Source organism: Leucoraja erinacea, chromosome 13, assembly GCF_028641065.1.
Source record: "Leucoraja erinacea ecotype New England chromosome 13, Leri_hhj_1, whole genome shotgun sequence".
Classification (NCBI taxonomy): Eukaryota; Metazoa; Chordata; class Chondrichthyes; order Rajiformes; family Rajidae; genus Leucoraja; species Leucoraja erinaceus.
In genome coordinates, this window is record NC_073389.1 from 45,394,705 (window position 1) to 45,414,648 (window position 19,944).

The 19,944-nt window shown below is 45.8% G+C and overlaps 1 protein-coding gene across 1 annotated transcript in view; it reads left to right on the plus strand.

The window, feature by feature from the left end:
- Positions 1-19,944, plus strand: part of LOC129702493 (transmembrane protease serine 2-like) — a 45,256-nt gene that overhangs the window by 22,999 nt on the left and 2,313 nt on the right. The window contains exons 10-13 of the mRNA XM_055644220.1: positions 2,560-2,739; positions 9,504-9,599; positions 14,533-14,669; positions 16,995-17,147. Coding sequence (XP_055500195.1) covers positions 2,560-2,739; positions 9,504-9,599; positions 14,533-14,669; positions 16,995-17,147 — 566 coding nt within the window. The remainder of the gene's footprint in view (positions 1-2,559; positions 2,740-9,503; positions 9,600-14,532; positions 14,670-16,994; positions 17,148-19,944) is intronic.

Below are 19,944 nucleotides of genomic sequence, written 5' to 3' on the forward strand. Positions count from 1 at the left end.
AAAGCAGAAAGGGGAGGAAATGGGAAGATGTGGCCAGTGGTAGGATCCCGTTGGAGGTGACGAATATGTCAGAGGATTATATGTTGTATGCGACGGCTGATGGGGTGGAAGTTGAGGACAAGGCGGACCCTGCCCTTGTTACGAGTAGGGGGATGGGGAGGAAGAGCGGAGCTGAGGGATATAGAGGAGACCCTGGTGGGAGCTTCATCTACATTAGAAGAGGGGATCTGCCTGACTCTGACAGTGGAGGAGGCCCAGGTACGAAAGGTCAGTATGGGAATGGGAAGGGGGGTTAAAATGTTTGGCAACTGGGAGATTGGGTAGGTCAAGGTGGAGCAAGCATGGAATGTAACATCAATGTTTTGTTTTAATCGTGGCTTGGTTTGGCAACTTGAGCGCCCCGGAAAAGAAAAGACTACAAAAAGTAGTAAACACTGCCCAGTCCATCATCGGCTCTGACCTTCCTTCCATCGAGGGGATTTATCGCAATCACTGCCTCAAAAAGGCTGGCAGTATCATCAAAGACCCACAGCATCCTGGCCACACACTCATCTCCCTGCTACCTTCAGGTAGAAGGTACAGGAGCCTGAAGACTGCAAAAACCAGGTTCAGGAATAGCTACTTCCCCACAGCCATCAGGCTATTAAACCTGGCTTGGACAAAACTCTGATTATTAATAACCAATTATCTGTTATTTGCACTTTACCATTTTATTTATTCATGTGTGTATATATTCAAATTATAGTATATGGACACATTGATCTGTTTTGTAGTAAATGCCTACTATGTTCTGTGTGCTGAAGCAAAGCAAGAATTTCATTGTCCTATCAGGGACACATACCAATAAACTCACTTGAACTTGAACTTAATACCCAATGAAAGGGGATTCAAATCCTATGATATTGGTAAGGCACGGTGGCGCAGTGGTGGAGTTGCTGCCCTCACTGCCAGAGACACGGTTTCAATCCTGACTACGGGTGCTTGCCTGTACGGAGTTTGCACGTTCTCCCCGTGACTGCATGGGTTTTCTCCAGGATATCCAGTTTCCTCACACACACTCCAAAGACATTCAAGTTTGTTAGTTAATTGGCTTGGTATAATTGTAAATTGTCCCTGGTGTGTGTAGGATAGTGTTCGTGTACGGGGATCGCTGGTCGGCGCGGACTCGGTGGCCCAAGGGTGTGTTTCCACGCCGTATCTCTGAATTAAATATAGACTAAATTAAAAGGTATTTAAAAGGCTCTCAATATGAAAACAAAGTGCAACTGCGTGCATCAGACTTGTGCCAGTGTTACAAGTGTTCCGCATACTTCACACATTATTGCTGGGTCTCATCGCAGTATTGCTGCTATACAAGCTGTGATTACTGCAGTGCGATGAACTATTACTTTGCACTGGTTTGGCTGCTATTCATACAAGGGGTCTTGAACATGTATTGTCTTTCCGCTGACTGGATAGCACCCAACAAAAAAGGTTTTCGCTATACCTCGGTACACGTGACACTAAACCAAACTGAACTGATCTGCAGTCCCAATTGCAAGGAAGGTGATACAGCCACATGCAACAGACATTGGTTCTTCTGCACCTCCTTTACCACATTTCCATGGCAGCCATTCATACTGTGGCTACCATGGAGGAAAGGAATAGGTGATGTTCCAGACACAAAATGGTGGAGCAACTCTGCAGGACAGGCACCATCACTGTAGAGAAGGAATGTGTGAGAGGGAAAGGCAGATTGGCTGAGGAAGGGTCTCGATCCAAAACATCACCCATTCCTTCTCTCCCGAGATACTGCCTGTCCCGCTGAGTTACCCCACCATTTTGTTTCTATCTTCGGTGTAAACCAGCATCTGCAGTTCCTTCGTACACAGGTGATGTTTTAGGTCAGAACCCTACTTCAAAACCCATGCAAGTCATGGGGAAAACATACAAACTTCGTACAGACAAGCACCCGTAGTCGGGATCGAACCCGGGTCTCTAACGCTGTAAGGCAGTAACTCTACCACTGTGCCATTGTGTCGTGTTGGAAACTGTAGATCATCTTTTAAACATAGAAACATAGAAATTAGGTGCAGGAGTAGGCCATTCGGCCCTTTGAGTCTGCACCGCCATTCAATATGATCATGGCTGATCATCCAACTCAGTATCCTGTACCTGCCTTCTCTCCATACCCCCTGATCCCGTTAGCCACAAGGGCCACATCTAACTCCCTCTTAAATATAGCCAATGAACTGGCCTCAACTACCTTCTGTGGCAGAGAATTCCAGAGATTCACCACTCTCTGTGTGAAAAATGTTTTTCTCATCTCGGTCGTAAAAGATTTCCCCCTTATCCTTAAACTGTGACCCTTGATTAAAGCAGCAATCATGGTGATAACAAAGCTAAACACTTTTTAAAGTTAAAGATCACCTAATTTTGTGATACCCCATGAGGTCCTAGATGGGATGCTAACCTAAATGCAGCTTTTATTAGTGTATTGAAATTGCCATAACTAGACATATGTGGATCTTTCTTGATTTTTGAGGTGGATATGTCTCTGATAATATTTCTTGTTTTCCCTCTGCAGGATCAGTTCTCCAGTCCACTGGCGTGTAATGGTTGGCCATTTATATTTAAGAGAGGGAGCCGCACTAACTGTACACAAGATAGACAAATTTATCAAACATGAACTATTTAACTCGGAGACCAAAGATTTTGATGTAGCCCTCATGAAGCTTATATCTCCTTTAGAATTTTCAGGTAACTTCCAGTATATTTTGTGAGGATATTGAAGTGCGTCCAATACGTGTTGTTATGTTGGTGAATATTTTGTCCCATTTCTCCTCCCCGGCCAAGCATAAACTGTCTCCGGTAGGCGGCGGGACTCTCGTCAGCAGCGGCCTCTGCAGCCCGTCCACGTTTTTATTATTTTTTGGCTCTGTTACTATGTAGTTTTTGTTATTTTTTGTTGGGGTGTGTGTGTGTGGGGGGGGGGGGGGGGGTGGGGGTGGGGTGGGAGGGAGGGAGTAACTTTTAAATCTCTCACTGCACGGGAGACCCGACCTTTTCTTGTCGGGTCTCCGTTGTCGTTGGGGCTGCAACGAGGAGCGGCCTCCAACAGGAGAAGACCGGGGACTCTGGTGCCGACGACTCACCTCACCGTCGCGGAGCTGGCCGAGTCCGGAGCGGGTGGAGCGGTGGTGGAGCGCTGCTGCTGCTGCGGCCCGACCTCCGGAGATTCGGAGGCTGCAACTGCGGGTCTGGCGGACGGCGGCACCGGGAGCCCGCGGGTCCCTGGAGGGAGACCGTTTTTCAGGGCTCCTGCAACGGCGACTTCTCCCGCCCGAGTTGCGGGGTTGAAGAGCTCCTGGAGCAGGGCCTGACATCACCGCCCCGCGCAGCTTGGAATGGCCGCGGGACTCTGCGAGCGCCCGCCGGGAGCTCTAACACCAAGACCCGGTGTGCGACCTCGCACCACCCGGCGTGGCTTTAATGGCCGCGGGACAATCGCCATCACCAGCCGGGGGCTTTGACTTTGATTCTGACATCGGGGGGGGGGGGGGGGGGGGAGTGCAGTGGAGAGATAAGTTTTTTTGGCCTTCCATCACAGCGATGTGATGGATGTTTATGTAAATTATGTTGTGTCTTGGGTCTATTTGTTTGTAATGTATGGCTGCAGAAACGGCATTTCGTTTGGACCTCAAGGGGTCAAAATGACAATTAAATTGAATCTTGAATCTTGAAATTTTCTCTACGTTCATGTTTTTATAACTAATAACTGGATTGGCAGATAATGTAATAAAACCATTTTTCCCATGTCCCTCCTAATTTGCTTTTGCTGAAATATTCTCAGCTCTTCCCGGGAATTTAATTCCAGGAGACTTCGACATCAATCTGTAGAGTAGGCACCTCCATTGTTCTAACATGTGAGAGAGCATCGCCTGGGTGCAGAAGCCACGCTGTTATAAGGTTGTAGAAGCAGGCGAGTGCAGATGCTGGTTGATACAATGGATCGACTGGGCTTATAATGGATTGACTGGGCTTAGTAATAGACAATAGGAGTAGGCCATTCAGCCCTTTGAGCCAGCACCGCCATTCAATGTGATCATGGCTGATCATCCCCAATCAGTACCCCGTTCTTGCCTTCTTCCCTTATCCCCTGACTCCGTTATTTTAAGAGCCCTATCTAGCTCTCTCTTGAAAGCATCCTGAGAACCTGCCTCCACCGCCCTCTGAGGCAGAGAATTCCACAGACTCACCACTCTCTGAGAAAAAGATTTTCCTCGTCTCTGTTCTAAATGGCTTACTCCTTATTCTTAAACTGTGGCCCGTGGTTCTGGACTCCCCCAACATCAGGAACATGTTTTCTGCCTCTAGCGTGTCCAAACCCTTAACAATCTTATAGATCCCCTCTCATCCTTTTAACAGAACCAAGGGATATGGGGAGAAATCAGGACCACGGTACTGATTTTGAATGATCAGCCACGATCATTTTGAATGGTGGTGCTGGCTTGAAGGGCCGAATGGCCTACTCCTGCACCTATTTTCAATGATCCCAGTCTACAGCGAGGGTCCTTGGTTTGCGCTGGGTGAGCCGGGCCTACTGGGTGGAGCAGGAACGTCCGATATTGGGCTTGAGCTGTCAGGAAACTAGATACCGCATCTCCCACTCTAAACCTATATTTCTGTTCTTTTCTGGATGCCAAAGTGTTTTGCAGACAATTGCTGATGAAGTGAAGGGACTGCTGTAGCCAATTCAAGCAGCTGTCAGTTTGTACACAACAAGCTTTAGGGCGGCACAGTGGCACAGCGGTAGAGTTGCAGCCTTACAGCGCCAGTGACCCGGGTTCCATCCTGACTGCAAGCGCTGTCTGTATGGAGTTTGTACGTTCTCCCCGTGACCCGCATGGTAGAGATACGACTGATTGGCTCTAGCCCAAGTGGGAGGAGAGAAGTGAGTCAGAGGGGTGAAAACAGTTGAAAAGTAGAGGCCAAGCACAGGCAGACTTTACTCAGAACTGCTGTAGATTTGGGAGCCACAGCAGCAGGAGATTAGCAAGAGATATGACTGATTGGCTCTAGCCCAAGTGGGAGGAGAGAAGTGTAAATTGGTAAATCAGGCAATTTATCAGTCAATTTAAGCAAGACTGCTCTTAGGGAGTGGCAGTGAGTGAGCGGCCTTGTGAGAAAAGTGTGAGTCTTTGGCTCGAGAGTCTTCGGAGAGGACACCACGCAATACGCTTGAGAGGTAGAGATGAAAGAAGGGGATGTCAGGCAAGCTGATTCAGTGCGATACTTGCAGTATGTGGGAGGTCAAGGACACCGCTGGTGCCTCTGGCTGCTACAAATGCGAGAAGTGCATCCAGGTAGAGCTCCTGAAGGGCCGTGTTGGGGAACTGGAGAAGCAAGTGGATGACCTCCGGGTCGTCCGAGAAACGGAGTCGTTCCTCGACAAGTCCTACAGTACGATTGTTACACCTAAGGTACTGGAAGAGAGAAGGTGGGAGACAGTGAGAAAGGGAGGGAAGCATGGAATGCCAATGTCCCCGGGTGTTGTACCTCTTGTGAACAGGTTCACCCACTTAGAAGCTGTTGGGACAGAAGACGTGTTTACACTGAGCGGCGGACTGGCTTGCGATGTGAATAGGGCTGTTGAGCCAAAACCAAAAAGGCCTAAGGCAGGCAACGCCATTGTAGTGGGAGACTCCATTGTGAGAGGTACGGACAGGGGTTTCTGCGGCAACAGACGGGATGCGAGGATGGTGTGCTGCCTTCCTGGTGCCAGGATCCAGGATGTCACGGACAGAGTGCAGAAAATCCTCAAGGGCGAAGGTGAACATCCGGAAGTGGTAGTGCATGTCGGCACAAACGATGTCGGAAAGAAGGGGATGAATATTCTGCAGCTTGACTTTAGAGAGCTCGGAAAAATGCTGAAAAGCAGGACCTCCAGGGTTGTTATCTCCGGTTTGCTTCCAGTTCCTTGTGCTGGCGAGAGCAGGAACAGGGAGATACGGGACCTGAACGTGTGGCTGAGGAACTGGTGCGCGGGGCAGGGATTTAGATTCTTAGATCACTGGGATCTGTTTTGGGGTAAGGGGCAACTGTACAAAAGGGACGGATTGCATCTTAACAGGTGTGGGACCAGCATTCTGGCAGGCAGGTTTGCCACTTCTACACGGGTGGTTTTAAACTGAATAAGGGGGGTGGGGTGTCGAATGGGATAGTGGAGGATGGAGTTAAAGGGAAAGGGTTTCTTAAATGTGTGAGCGTAGAGACAGAGGGGTGTAAAATGAGGGTAGAAGCAATAGGTAGCAAGGTGAAAAGTAAAAGTGGCAGGCAGACAAATAAGAGTGTTGTAAAAACAAGCCTGAAGGCTTTGTGTCTCAATGCAAGGAGCATTCGTAATAAGGTGGATGAGTTGAATGTGCAGATAGCTATTAATGACTATGATATAGTTGGGATCACGGAGACAAGGCTGGGAGCTGAACATCCAGGGATATTCAATATTCAGGAGGGATAGAGAGAAAGGAAAAGGAGGTGGGGTAGCGTTGCTGATTAGAGAGGAGATTAACGCAATGGAAAGGAAGGACATTAGTTTGGAGGATGTGGAATCGGTATGGGTAGAGCTGCGAAACGCTCTAAGGGGCAGAAAACGCTGGTGGGTGTTGTGTACAGGCCACCTAACAGTAGTAGTGAAGTTGGAGATGGTATCAAACAGGAAATTAGAAATGCGTGCGACAAAGGCAAAACAGTTATAATGGGTGACTTCAATCTACATATAGATTGGGTGAATCAAATTGGCAGGGGTGCTGAGGAAGAGGATTTCTTGGCATGTATGCGGGATAGTTATCTAAATCAACATGTAGAGGAACCAACGAGAGAGCAGGCTATTTCAGACTGGGTATTGAATAATGAGGAAGGGTTAGTTAGCAGTCTTGTTGTACGTGCCCCCTTGGGCAAGAGTGACCATAATACGGTTGAGTTCTTCATTAGGATGGAGAGTGACATTGTTAATTCAGAAACAATGGTTCTGAACTTAAAGAAAGGAAACTTTGTGGGTATGAGACGTGAATTGGCCAAGATTGACTGGCAATTAATTCTAAAAGGGTTGACGGTGGATATGCAATGGAAGACATTTAAAGACTGCATGGATGAACTACAAAAATTGTTCATCCCAGTTTGGCAAAAGAATAAATCAGGGAAGGTAGTACATCCGTGGATAACAAGGGAAATCGGGGATAGTATCAAAGCGAAGGATCATGCGTACAAATTAGCCAGAAAAAGCAGCATACCGGAGGACTGGGAGAAATTCAGAGACCAGCAGAGGAGGACAAAAGGCTTAATTAGGAAAGGAAAAATAGATTATGAAAGAAAACTGGCAGGGAACATAAAAACTGACTGCAAAAGTTTTTATAGATATGTGAAAAGAAAGAGATTAGTTAAAACAAATGTAGGTCCCTTGCAGTCAGAAACAGGTGAGTTGATCATGGGGAACAAGGATATGGCAGACCAATTGAATAACTACTTTGGTTCCGTCTTCACTAAGGAAGACTTAAATAATCTGCCGGAAATAGCAGAGGATTGCGGGTCAAAGGAGTTGGAGGAATTGAGTGAAATCCAGATTAGCTGGGAAGTGGTGTTGGGTAAATTGAATGGATTAAAGGCCGATAAATCCCCAGGGCCAGATAGGCTGCATCCCAGAGTACTTAAGGAAGTAGCTCCAGAAATAGTGAATGCATTAGTAATAATCTTTCAAAACTCTTTAGATTCTGGAGTAGTTCCTGAGGATTGGTGGGTAGCAAACGTAACCCCACTTTTTAAGAAGGGAGGGAGAGAGAAACGGGGAATTACAGACCAGTTAGTCTAACATCGGTAGTGGGGAAACTGCTAGAGTCAGTTATTAAAGATGGGATAGCAGCACATTTGGAAAGTGGTGAAATCATTGGACAAAGTCAGCATGGATTTACAAAAGGTAAATCATGTCTGACGAATCTTATAGAATTTTTCGAGGATGTAACTAGTAGCGTGGATAGGGGAGAACCAGTGGGTGTGTTATATCTGGACTTTCAGAAGGCTTTCGACAAGGTCCCACATAAGAGATTAGTATACAAACTTAAAGCACACGGCATTGGGGGTTCAGTATTGATGTGGATAGAGAACTGGCTGGCAAACAGGAAGCAAAGAGTAGGAGTAAAGGGGTTATTTTCACAATGGCAGGCAGTGACTAGTGGGGTACCGCAAGGCTCCGTGCTGGGACCCCAGCTATTTACAATGTATATTAATGATCTGGATGAGGGAATTGAAGGCAATATCTCCAAGTTTGCGGATGACACTAAGCTGGGGGGGCAGTGTTAGCTGTGAGGAGGATGCTAGGAAACTGCAAGGTGACTTGGATAGGCTGGGTGAGTGGGCAAATGTTTGGCAGATGCAGTATAATGTGGATAAATGTGAGGTTATCCATTTTGGTGGCAAAAACAGGAAAGCAGACTATTATCTAAATGGTGGCCGACTAGGAAAAGGGCCGATGCAGCGAGACCTGGGTGTCATGGTACACCAGTCATTGAAAGTAGGCATGCAGGTGCAGCAGGCAGTGAAGAAAGCGAATGGTATGTTAGCTTTCATAGCAAAAGGATTTGAGTATAGGAGCAGAGAGGTTCTACTGCAGTTGTACAGGGTCTTGGTGAGACCACACGTGGAGTATTGCGTACAGTTTTGGTCTCCAAATCTGAGGAAGGACATTATTGCCATAGAGGGAGTGCAGAGAAGGTCCACCAGACTGATTTCTGGGATGTCAGGACTGTCTTATGAAGAAAGACTGGATAGACTTGGTTTATACTCTCTGGAATTTAGGAGATTGAGAGGGGATCTTATAGAAACTTACAAAATTCTTAAGGGGTTGGACAGGCTAGATGCAGGAAGATTGCTCCCGATGTTGGGGGAAGTCCAGGACAAGGGGTCACAGCTTAAGGATAAGGGGGAAATCCTTTAAAACCGAGATGAGAAGAACGTTTTTCACACAGAGAGTGGTGAATCTCTGGAACTCTCTGCCACAGAGGGTAGTCGAGGCCAGTTAATTGGCTATATTTAAGAGGGAGTTAGATGTGGCCCTTGTGGCTAAGGGGATCAGAGGGTATGGAGAGAAGGCAGGTACGGGATACTGAGTTGGATGATCAGCCATGATCATATTGAATGGCGGTGCAGGCTCGAAGGGCCGAATGGCCCACTCCTGCACCTAATTTCTATGTTTCTATGTTATGTTTCTATGTTATTCCCTTATCATGTATATACACTGTAAATGGATCAATGGTAACCATTGCCTTTCTGCTGACTGGTTAGCACACAACAAATGCTTTTCACTCTACCTCAGTAGACACAGTGACAATAAACTCAACTGAAACTGTCGCTGAAACTGAACTGTAACTGAGAAATGTATTGGACATAGTTAAAACACTGTTATACAACAAAGACTTGTGTAAATTATATTTAGGATATGTAACTGTTGTCTTCTTTTGTTCTGATGTTAGAAACAATAAACCCAATCTGTTTGCCGAATCATCGCCAAGTGTTTAGTTCGGGTACTTATAGCTGGGTTTCTGGCTGGGGAGACACAAAGGAAGGAGGTAAGAAATAATTTTTATCACCTTTTATTACCACGACTTGATCCCTATGGCTGGCTAGATCACTTCTGTAATTGTAGAGGGGACAATGTTCCCCATCCAATTCATTGTCAGTTTAGCTTGGAGAATGCCACATAAGCCACATAATGCCACGAACAAGAGGACATGACTTCAGAATTAAGGGACAGAAGTTTTGGGGTAATATGAGGGGGAACTTCTTTACTCAGAGAGTGGTAGCGGTGTGGAATGAGCTTCCAGTGGAAGTGGTGGAGGCAGGTTCATTGGTATCATTTAAAAATAAATTGGATAGGCATATGGATGAGAAGGGAATGGAGGGTTATGGTATGAGTGCAGGCAGGTGGGACTAAGGGAAAAAAAAGTTGTTCGGCACGGACTTGTAGGGCCGAGATGGCCTGTTTCCGGGCTGTAATTGTTATATGGTTATAAGCATTATTTCCTAGGGTGTATTAGTTTGGTTTAGTTTAGAGCTACAGCGTGGATACGGGCCCTTTGGCCCACCGAGTCCACGCCGACCAGCAATCCCCGTACACGAGCACTATCCCACACACACTAGGGACAATCTACTCTTTTTACCATTTAACCTAGTTCCACCCTACGCACAAGACAAGGTACCTGGAGAAAACCCACGTGGTCACAGGGAGAATGTACAAACTCCGGACAGACAAGCACCCGAAACCAGGATTGAACCCTGGTCTCTGGCGCTGTAAGGCAGCAACACCATCGCTGTGCCACCGTGCTGCCCTTATGGGGCAGGGGGCTTTGTGATAACACTGAGTTACTTTGGACATCTTAGTCAGGTCACACCTCGGTTTAATGTCTCCAGTGATAATATATCACATTTGATGTTGCAGGACTCTCTCGTATAGTATGTCGAGACCCTTCATCAGATATCCAAGCTCCGTACAGACAGCACCCGTAGTCGGGATGGAACCCGCGTCTCTGGCACTGTAAGGCAGCAACTCTACCGCTGCACCACTGTAATGCATCGTCCAGTGACAATTATATAGAAACTGCCCTGAATTCTAAGCTATGTTCTGAACTTCACCCAGGAGATGGGGCACTTTCATGCTTTATTATTGCTACCTTCCTAGTCCACATCATACAGTGAATAATTGTAACGTTCCTAGTCCACATCATGCAGTGGTAACTGCTCAAGTAAAATGTTTATTTAGAATTATTATTACTTTTCTTTAATTTACGCATTATATTTATATATTTTTAATATACATTTTTAATATTTAATAATTTTCAATCACAGCATTTAAATAATAAGTAAATAAATAAATAAAAGATATACAAGATGATAACGATGATAAAGGAAGCATGTTTTTGCATACCTTTATCAACATTACTTTTTAGCATATCTTTCATTCATTGTTCTTTATCGCTCCACATCATCGTCTATATCTCTCGTATCCCTTATCCCTAACCAGTCTGAAGAAGGGTCTCGCCCTGAAACATCGCCCATTCCTTCTCTCCAGAGATAATGCCTGTCCCGCTGAGCTGCTCCACCTTTTTGTGTCTCTCTTCGGTTTAAACCAGCATCTGCAGTTCCCTTCTACTCACAGTGTTGGTCAGTCTGAGCAAGTTGGGCAGAAGGGCCTGTTTCCACGCTGCATGACTCTATGACTCCAGCCAGCTGATCAAAACCATGACATGACCTGCATATTGTCTATAGCGGGGGTTCCCAACCTTTTTTTTGTCCCGTTTACCCTAGGCAACTTTAATAGCACATAACAATTTACTTCACTTATTTATGAACAACTAACGATGAACAGATACCAGTATACCAGAACCAAACACAGTCAGTCAATGAGAAAAAATATGTACAGATCCAGAATCAACAAATTTACCCCCAGGGTAGGTAAAATATATCCCCTGGGTAGGTGAAAATTACCCCTGGGGGTAAATTTACCCCAGGTTGGGAACCCTTGGTCTATAGGTTACTTCTCTTGACGTTCCAATCTCTGACCAAAGTTAAAATTATTGTAGCACAGAAGGAGGCTGTTCGGCCCTGACTCTGCCAACCCCTTGTAGACCCATTGAAGTGATGAAACCCACGGAACTCTGCTAGATGAGTTGTGCAGATTTTTGTAAAGTACTGCTTGCATTATGATTTTTACTTGCCAACAAGCCAATCCTCTTACTGCACGAAGAAAACATCTCGCAGTGTACTAACGATTCGCCTTCACCAAAAGCAGAGGGTGATTAAAAAAAGTCTTCTGTTATTCCATGTACACAAAAAAGCTGGAGAAACTCAGCGGGTGCAGCAGCATCTGTGGAGCAAAGGAAATAGGCAACGTTTCGGGCCGAAACCCTTCTGTTATTCCAGATGCTCGCATTGCGGTGTGGCACCTTGAGGCATTGCAACTTATGAAAGGATGAGAGGGAATTTTATAGAAACATATCAAATTCTTAAGGGAATGACAGGCTAAATGCAGGAAAAATGGTCCCGATGTTCTGGGGGTGTCCAGAACCAGCGGATCACAGTTTTAAGAATAAGGGGTAGGCCATTTAGGACTGAGATGAGGAAAATCATTTTCACCCAGAGAGTTGTGAATCTGTTGAATTCTCTGCCACAGAAGGCAGTGGAGGCCAATTCACTGGATGTATTCAAGAGAGATTTGGATATAGCTCTTAGGGTTAACAGAATCATGGGGTATGGGGAGAAAGCAGGAACGGGGTACTGACTTTGGATGATCAGCCATGATCATATTAAATGGTGGTGCTGTCTCGAAGGGCTGAATGGCCTACTCCTGCACCTATTTTCTATGTTTTTATAAGTTATTGGTAAATGAAAGGATAGCGCTCTTTGTTGATCAGTATTTCACGTTATTTTGTAGATCCCCAGAAGGAATCGTATATATATATATCATCATGCACAGAAACAAGGCCTTCATCCCATTATTCCTGTACCAGCTATTTGAAAGAACATCCAGTTCACTCACCCCTTCTGCACATTTTCCCATATTTCTAACATTTCTAGTAAAGTTACATCCTCCAGCGTTCTTTTGAACAATTCAGGAATTCTCTCTTTGTGTTTGTCTGAGTCTCCGTGCCTGTGATGCTGCTGCAAGCAAGATTTCCATTATTCATGTACCTCATCAGACTTGTGCATATGACAATAAATTTGATATTACTTTCTAAATAAAAAACACCTCTCTTTAAAAGTGAAGCTTTAACTTTTTTTATTTTATCTTTTCTGGTCTTTGTCCTTTCATAAGTTCACGTGGTAGGAGCAGAATTAGGCCATTCAGCCCATCAATCAATCAATGCTCATCTATCTTGTCTACTAACCCCATTCTCCTGCCTTGCTCCCATAACCCCTGACACCCTAATCGAGAATCTATCTCTGCCTTAAAAATATCCATTGATTTGGCCTCTACAGCCTTCTGTGGCAAAGAATTCCACAGATTTACCACCGACTAAAGAAATTCCTCCTCATCTCCTTCCTAAAGGAACATCCTTTAATTCTGAGGCTATGACATCTAATCCTCCACTCTCCCACTAGTGGAAACATCCTCTCCACATCCACTCTATCCAAGCCTTTCACTATTCTGTATGTTTCAATGAGGATCCCCCCTCATTCTTCTAAACTCGAGCGAGTACAGGCCCCGTGCCGACAAACGCTCATCATAGGTTAATCTACCCATTCCTGGAATCATTCTTGTAAACCTCCTCTGGACCCTCTCCAGAGCCAGCACATCCTTCCTCGGATATGGTGCTTAAAATTGCTCACTATAGACTGCTCAATTATCTTCTATCTGGATTCCTGCTCTCCTTCTCCTGGAGAGTCACTTCCCACTTACACTAGCCATTCATCTCATAATTTGGAACATATTTTCCTTTGTGTTCTCTGCTCTTCAGAGTCCATGCTCGGCTTCCTTCCTCTTTCGTCCTAGACTCATAGAGTGATACAGGGTGGAAACAGGCACTTCGGCCCAACTTGCCGATGTCGACCAACATGTCGCATCTACACTAGTCCCACCTACCTCCGTTTGGCCTATATCACTCCAAACCTGTCCTATCGATGTACCCGTCTAACCGTTTCTTAAACGATGGGATAGTTCCAGCCTCAACTACCTCCTCTGGCAGCTTTTTCCATACACCCACCAACCCTTGTGTGAATAAGTTACCCCTCAGATTCCCCTTCCCCTTAAACCTATGTCCTCTGGTCCTCGATTCACCTACTCTGGGCAAGAGACTCTGTGTATCTACCCGATCTATTCCTCTCATGATTTTGTACACCTCTATATAATCACCCTTCATCCTCCTGCGCTCGAAGGAATAAAGTCCTAGCCTGCTCAACCTCTCCCTGTAGCTCAGGCCTTCGAGTCCTGGCAACATCTTCATAAATCTTCTCTGCACCTTTTTCTGCTTGACAACATCTTTCCTATAACATGGTGACCAAAGCATAAAGTAAAACCACCACCAGGTAAAAGAGCACCATTGGAAGTAAAGGAAGACAACTCCCCCTTGCACAATCTCCTCTGCCCGCTGACCATCTTGTGTCTAGCTGTTTAACGTGTTGCTATCTTGCAAGAATGTTTGTTTTTTGCTGTGTAATGGGGTAGAGGAGCAGGAAGCTTGAGATTGATGGGATAGCGCTGGCCAAGACAGGACCCTTATGACTTTTTAATTCCATAAATGGAACAGTTTAGTTTAGAGATACAGCGCGGAAACAGGCCCTTTGGCCCACCGTGTCCGCGCCGACCAACGTTCCCTGCACACTAAGGCTATCCCACACACACAGCAGGGACAATTTTACATTTACTGACCTGCAAACCTGTACGTCTTTGGAGTGTGGGAGGAAACCGAAGATCTCGGAGAAAACCCACGCAAGTCACGGGGAGAACGTACAAACTCCGTACAGACAATTGATTGGACTTTTATGTCGCTATTTTTATTTCCTCAGGTAAGATATCTGAAGTTTTACGGAAGGTCGCGATGCCACTGATTGACACCCAAATATGTCGCAACCATTACTATTCGGAACTCTTCCCCCGTATGATCTGTGCTGGTTTCCATGAAGGTGGATTTGATGCGTGTCAGGTATTGGAATAAAAAATTGGAAAGTTGTAATTTGCAAACAAGCAGGTCATTTCTCATAGGTACACAAAAATGCCGGAGAAACTCAGCGGGTGCAGCAGCATCTATGGAGCGAAGGAATTGGGTAACGTTTCGGGCCAAAACCCTTCTTCAGACATTTCTAATTCCTGGTTCTCCAAACCACCAGAGGGAACACAACCCATCATAGTTTAGTTTAGATAGACACAAAATGATGGAGTAACTCAGCGGGACAAGCAGCATCTTTGGATAGAAGGAATGGGTGATGGTTTGGATCGAGACCCTTCTTTAGGTTTTTTTTTTTGTGTCTCTTTGGTGTAAACCAGCAGTTCCTTCCCACATATAGTTTAGTCTAGTTTATTGTCACATGTATCGAGGTACAGTGAAAAGCATTTGTTGCGTGTTAATCAGTCAGCGGAAAGACAATACATGATTACTATTGATCCATTCACAGTGTACAGATACATGATGAGGGAATAATATTAGTGCAAGGTAAAGCCAGTAAATTCCAATCAAAGATAGTCCGAGGGTCTCCAATGAGGTAGATAGCAGATCAGAACTGCTCTCTAGTTGTGGAAGGATGATTCAGTTGCCTGATAACAGCTGGGAAGAAACTATCCCTGAATCTGGTGGTGTGCGTTTTCACATTTCTATATCTTTTGCCTGATGGGAGAGGGGAGAAGGGGAAGTGGCCAGGGTGCGACTCATCCTTGATTATGCCGCTGGCCTTGCGTGAGGTATAAATCATGAGCTGTCGTTTTCAGCTCAGGATGCTCAAAGAGGCCGGATGTGAGAATGTAAAGTTTCACAGCCGCACGGCCAGAGCTGCCAGTCTTTGCTGTCGAACCTAACAACCGTTTCTTTGGGATGAAGCAGAGGGATGTGTCCACCTTAACAGGCTTCACCCGTTTTGGGAACAGCAAGTGGTTTTATCCCTTCAGTTATTACTCCGTTAAACAAAACCAAAAATACCGCAGCTGCGAGAAATATGAAATAGGAATGGGAAATGCTGGTCGGGTCAGTCAAAGTCAGTGGAGAGAAAAAAATCAGTTGACATCTCATCAAACCTGGGCAAAAGTAGGAATAAGTTATAAGAGTAGGAGAAAGGGGGGGTGGGGTGGGTGGGAGGGAGCGAAGAGATTATGTGACAAAACGGGATAACCGATTATTTTTAATAATATATTTTTATATGCTTGTAAAGCTCCAGCAAGTAAGAATTTCATCGTTCTGTTCTTGGTTCATATGACAATTAAACAGTCTTGACTCTTGAGTATACAGGGTGGTTTAAGGGTGGGGATAGGTTGATGGGGAGGCCAATTCTGGAGTATGGTGTACAATTTTGGTCGCCTAATTATAGGAAGGATGTCAACAAAATAGAGAGAGTACAGAGGAGATTTACTAGAATGTTGCCTGGGTTTCAGCAACTAAGTTACAGAGAAAGGTTGAACAAGTTAGGGCTTTATTCTTTGGAGCGCAAAAGGTTAAGGGGGGACTTGATAGAGGTTTTTAAAATGATGAGAGGGATAGACAGAGTTGACGTGGAAAAGCTTTTCCCACTGAGAGTAGGGAAGATTCAAACAAGGGGACATGACATGAGAATTAAGGGACTGAAGTTTAGGGGTAACATGAGGGGGAACTTCTTTACTCAGAGAGTGGTAGCTGTGTGGAATGAGCTTCCAGTGAAGGTGGTGGAGGCAGGTTAGTTTTTATCATTTAAAAATAAATTGGATAGTTATATGGATGGGAAGGGAATGGAGGGTTATGGTCTGAGCGCAGGTATATGGGACTAGGGGAGATTATGTGTTCGGCACGGACTAGAAGGGTCGAGATGGCCTGTTTCTGTGCTGTAATTGTTATATGTTATATGGGTATGTAAATGCTGACCAGTTATCAAAGTGAAGTCAATACATGGAATGCTGATTGCCTGATATACTGTAGTTGAGGTTGGTATTGAGAACATAAAGCACAGCTGTTAGCAACTGAATTAATCTATTCCAAAGTCAGCAACCTTTTGTCTATGAAAATGGACACAAAAAGCTGGAGCAACTCAGCGGGTCAGGCAGCATCTCTAGAGAAAAGGAATAGTTGGCGTTTTGGTTCGAGCAGCAGATAGAGCTCTTAAAGATAGCAGAGTCAGGAGATATGGTGAGAAGGCAGGAATGTGGGTGAATAGCCATGATCACAGTCAACGGCGGAGCTGGCTCGAAGGGTCTGACCCACTGAGATACTCCAGCTTTTTGTGCCTATCCTCGGTTTAAACCAGCATCTGTAGTTCCTTCCTAAGCATTTGTCTTTGTTTGTTTGCAACAGGGTGACAGTGGTGGGCCCCTAGCTGTCAACCAGAACTCCCTCTGGTGGTTAGTAGGTACTACAAGCTGGGGCTACGGATGTGGAAGAGCTGGGAAACCAGGGGTATACACCAAAATGTCACTGATGGCCGACTGGATTTACCTGCAGATGAAGGCAAGTGCACAACAGCCAATTTGGGACAGGTTTGTTTTAGAGTCATAGAGTCTTACAGTGTGGAAACAGGCCCTTCGGCCCAACTTGCCCACAATGGTCACCATGTCCCATCCGCGTGAAGGAGGGTCTTGACACGAAACGTCACCCATTCCTTCTCTCCAGAGATGCTGCCTGTCCCACTGAGTTACTCCAGCGTTTTGTGTCCATCTACACTAGTCCCACTTACCTGCGTTTGGTCCATATCCCTCTAAACGTGTCCTATCCATGTCCTTCAGCAGCTCGTTCTATACACTCACCATCCTTTGTGTGAAAAAGATGCCCCTCAGATTCCTATTAAATGTTTTCCTCATCACCTCCTCTGGTTCTCGGTTCCCCTGCTCTGGGCAAGATACTCTGTGTGTCTACCTGTTCTATTCCATGCATGATTTTGTACACCTATATAAGGTCACCCCACATCCTCCTGTGCTCAAAGGAATAGAGTGTTAGCTTGCTCAACCTCTCCTCCAGCTCAGGCCTTTGAGTCCTGGCAACAACACCGTAAACCAACTCTGCACCTTTTCCAGCTAGACAACATCTTTTCTATAACATGGTGATAGGCTGTGGGCCGAGCATCAAAAATGTGTTTAGAAATCAACTTTCGTGACCCATGTCTCAGAACTACATGAAATTTTGCACAGATTTAGATAAAATATAATTGAGAAGGAAGTCATAAATCGTCAGTGCCTTTTTTTTTAATGAGACTGCCGCAGAAGTCCTCCTGAACCAGCCTAATCAATAGGTCAGGGCAGTTCCTGTGGGTTCCCCCGTTTATTGAACCCCACTGACTGCCTGTGTACAGAGTGAGGGTCACGGCCATAGTGGGACTGGGGCAGTGCCAGGCTGGGGGAGGCTAAGGCAGGAAAATGTCTAATCCTAAACCAGGAAAATGCCAAACCCTAACCCTAACTCACCCCCCCCTCCAGAGCTGCCCACGGCTGGAGCTGGAGCAGCTTTGGGACCGGCTGCGGGCTCTGTACGTGTGGCCCCGCAGCACGTCCACCTTGGCCATCTTGCCCTTCTGGTGGTGATGGTGGGGAGCATCACTGCCTTGCATGCCGCCTGGGCTGCCTTCAGCACCACCATAGTGCCGGCTCCGTCAGACCGCCCGCTCGCTTGCTGCAACACCGGCCGACAGCCTGACCGACCCCTTGCGCACTCACCAGAGTCACGGCCCAACGCTCACCACCCGGCGGAGGCTCGGCCCAAGGCTTGCCTCCCGACGGCCCAACGCTACCCACCGACTGGCGACCCGACGACCCGACAGCCCGACCGACTGACGGACTGACACTAATCCTAACCCTAGCTCTACATTTGTTATTTATTATTTTTATTTACTAGTACACATTATAACATTATAAAGATAAATCAAATGAAAAACAAAATGATCAGCAAGGTTAGCATTACCTTTATTCTTTGGAAACCTTGCTATTGCTATTGATGTAATGAGGAGGCAGCCATGATCCCAGCGTCCTCGCTGCCTAGCGACCATAAAACAAGCCGCGGAATTGGTCAATTTGCGTCTGACCTCAATGTCAAACGTATTGATTGGGCAATTACTACTCCGAAAATTTGAGGTTTTTCTCATATTTCTTTAAAATGTGCAGGGTTTTGTTCTTGACGAGTTTCAGGTATGATTTATATTATATTTTTACACAATATGTTAAAAATTCAGGTAGTTCTGTGAATTGGGTCACGAAACTAAATGAAAAAGCTCCTCGAACAACGATGTAGCTCCATGGGTATCATCTCCATTCTTCCGATTACTTTTGAGAGCAGGCATTGAATGATGCCAGCATATTTGACACGATGACGTGTGAAAGTGGGAAGTGGAAAGTGGGAAGAGAGCATTTTACAAATCTGTCCTAATGCCAAGCCCCACAATGTTCAAAATCCAGAAAACAAAAGCTGAGCACAATTGCTTTGGTAGAGATGGTGATTTGACCTCAGGTCGGCAATAGAGTTGGGGTGTTTGGGATGAAACGCTACTTCCCTGAGATATGTTGAGAATTGACTATATGGAAATTGGACTGCAGTTCCATTTAACTGCACCAAAACATCATTGCGTGCAATTCTGGAGTATTCGGTCCTAGATAGTCAGAGTCATACAGGCCTTTCGGCTCACTTGCTCTTGCCAATCAAGATGCCCATCTACATTCATCCTGTCTGCCCATATTTAGCCCATCTTCCTCTCAACCTCTCCGATCCATGTACCTGCTGAATGCTTCGGCAGCTTACAACCCAGCGGTATGAATATTGACTTCTCTAACTTCAAGTAACCTTTGCTTTCCCTCTCTCTCCATCCCTCCCCATCCTAGTTCTCCAACTAGCTTCACTGCCCTCCTGATTATAATTTAATGATTGTATGCCTCGTTGTCAACTTCTCCTCAGCTAACAATGATCCATTCTACATTTTCCTTGAACTCCGCTCCTTTTGATCTCTCATTTTCACACCTTATCCTTTCATATCTCTATGTCTCCCTTTCCCCTGACTCTCAGTCTGAAGAAGGGCCTCGACTCAAAACGTGACCCATTCCTTCTCTCCAGAAGCCTGTCCCAGAGTTACTCCAGCATTTTGTATCTAATGTATTTTAAATGTTGTTATGGTACCTGCCTCCTCTGGGAGCTCGACACACAATGGTGGAGTAACTCAGCGGGACAGGCAGCATCTCTGGAGAGAAGGAATGGGTGACGTTTTGGGTCGAGACCCTTCGTCAGACATCTCGGAGCTCGTTCCATATACCCATAACCTTCTATGTGA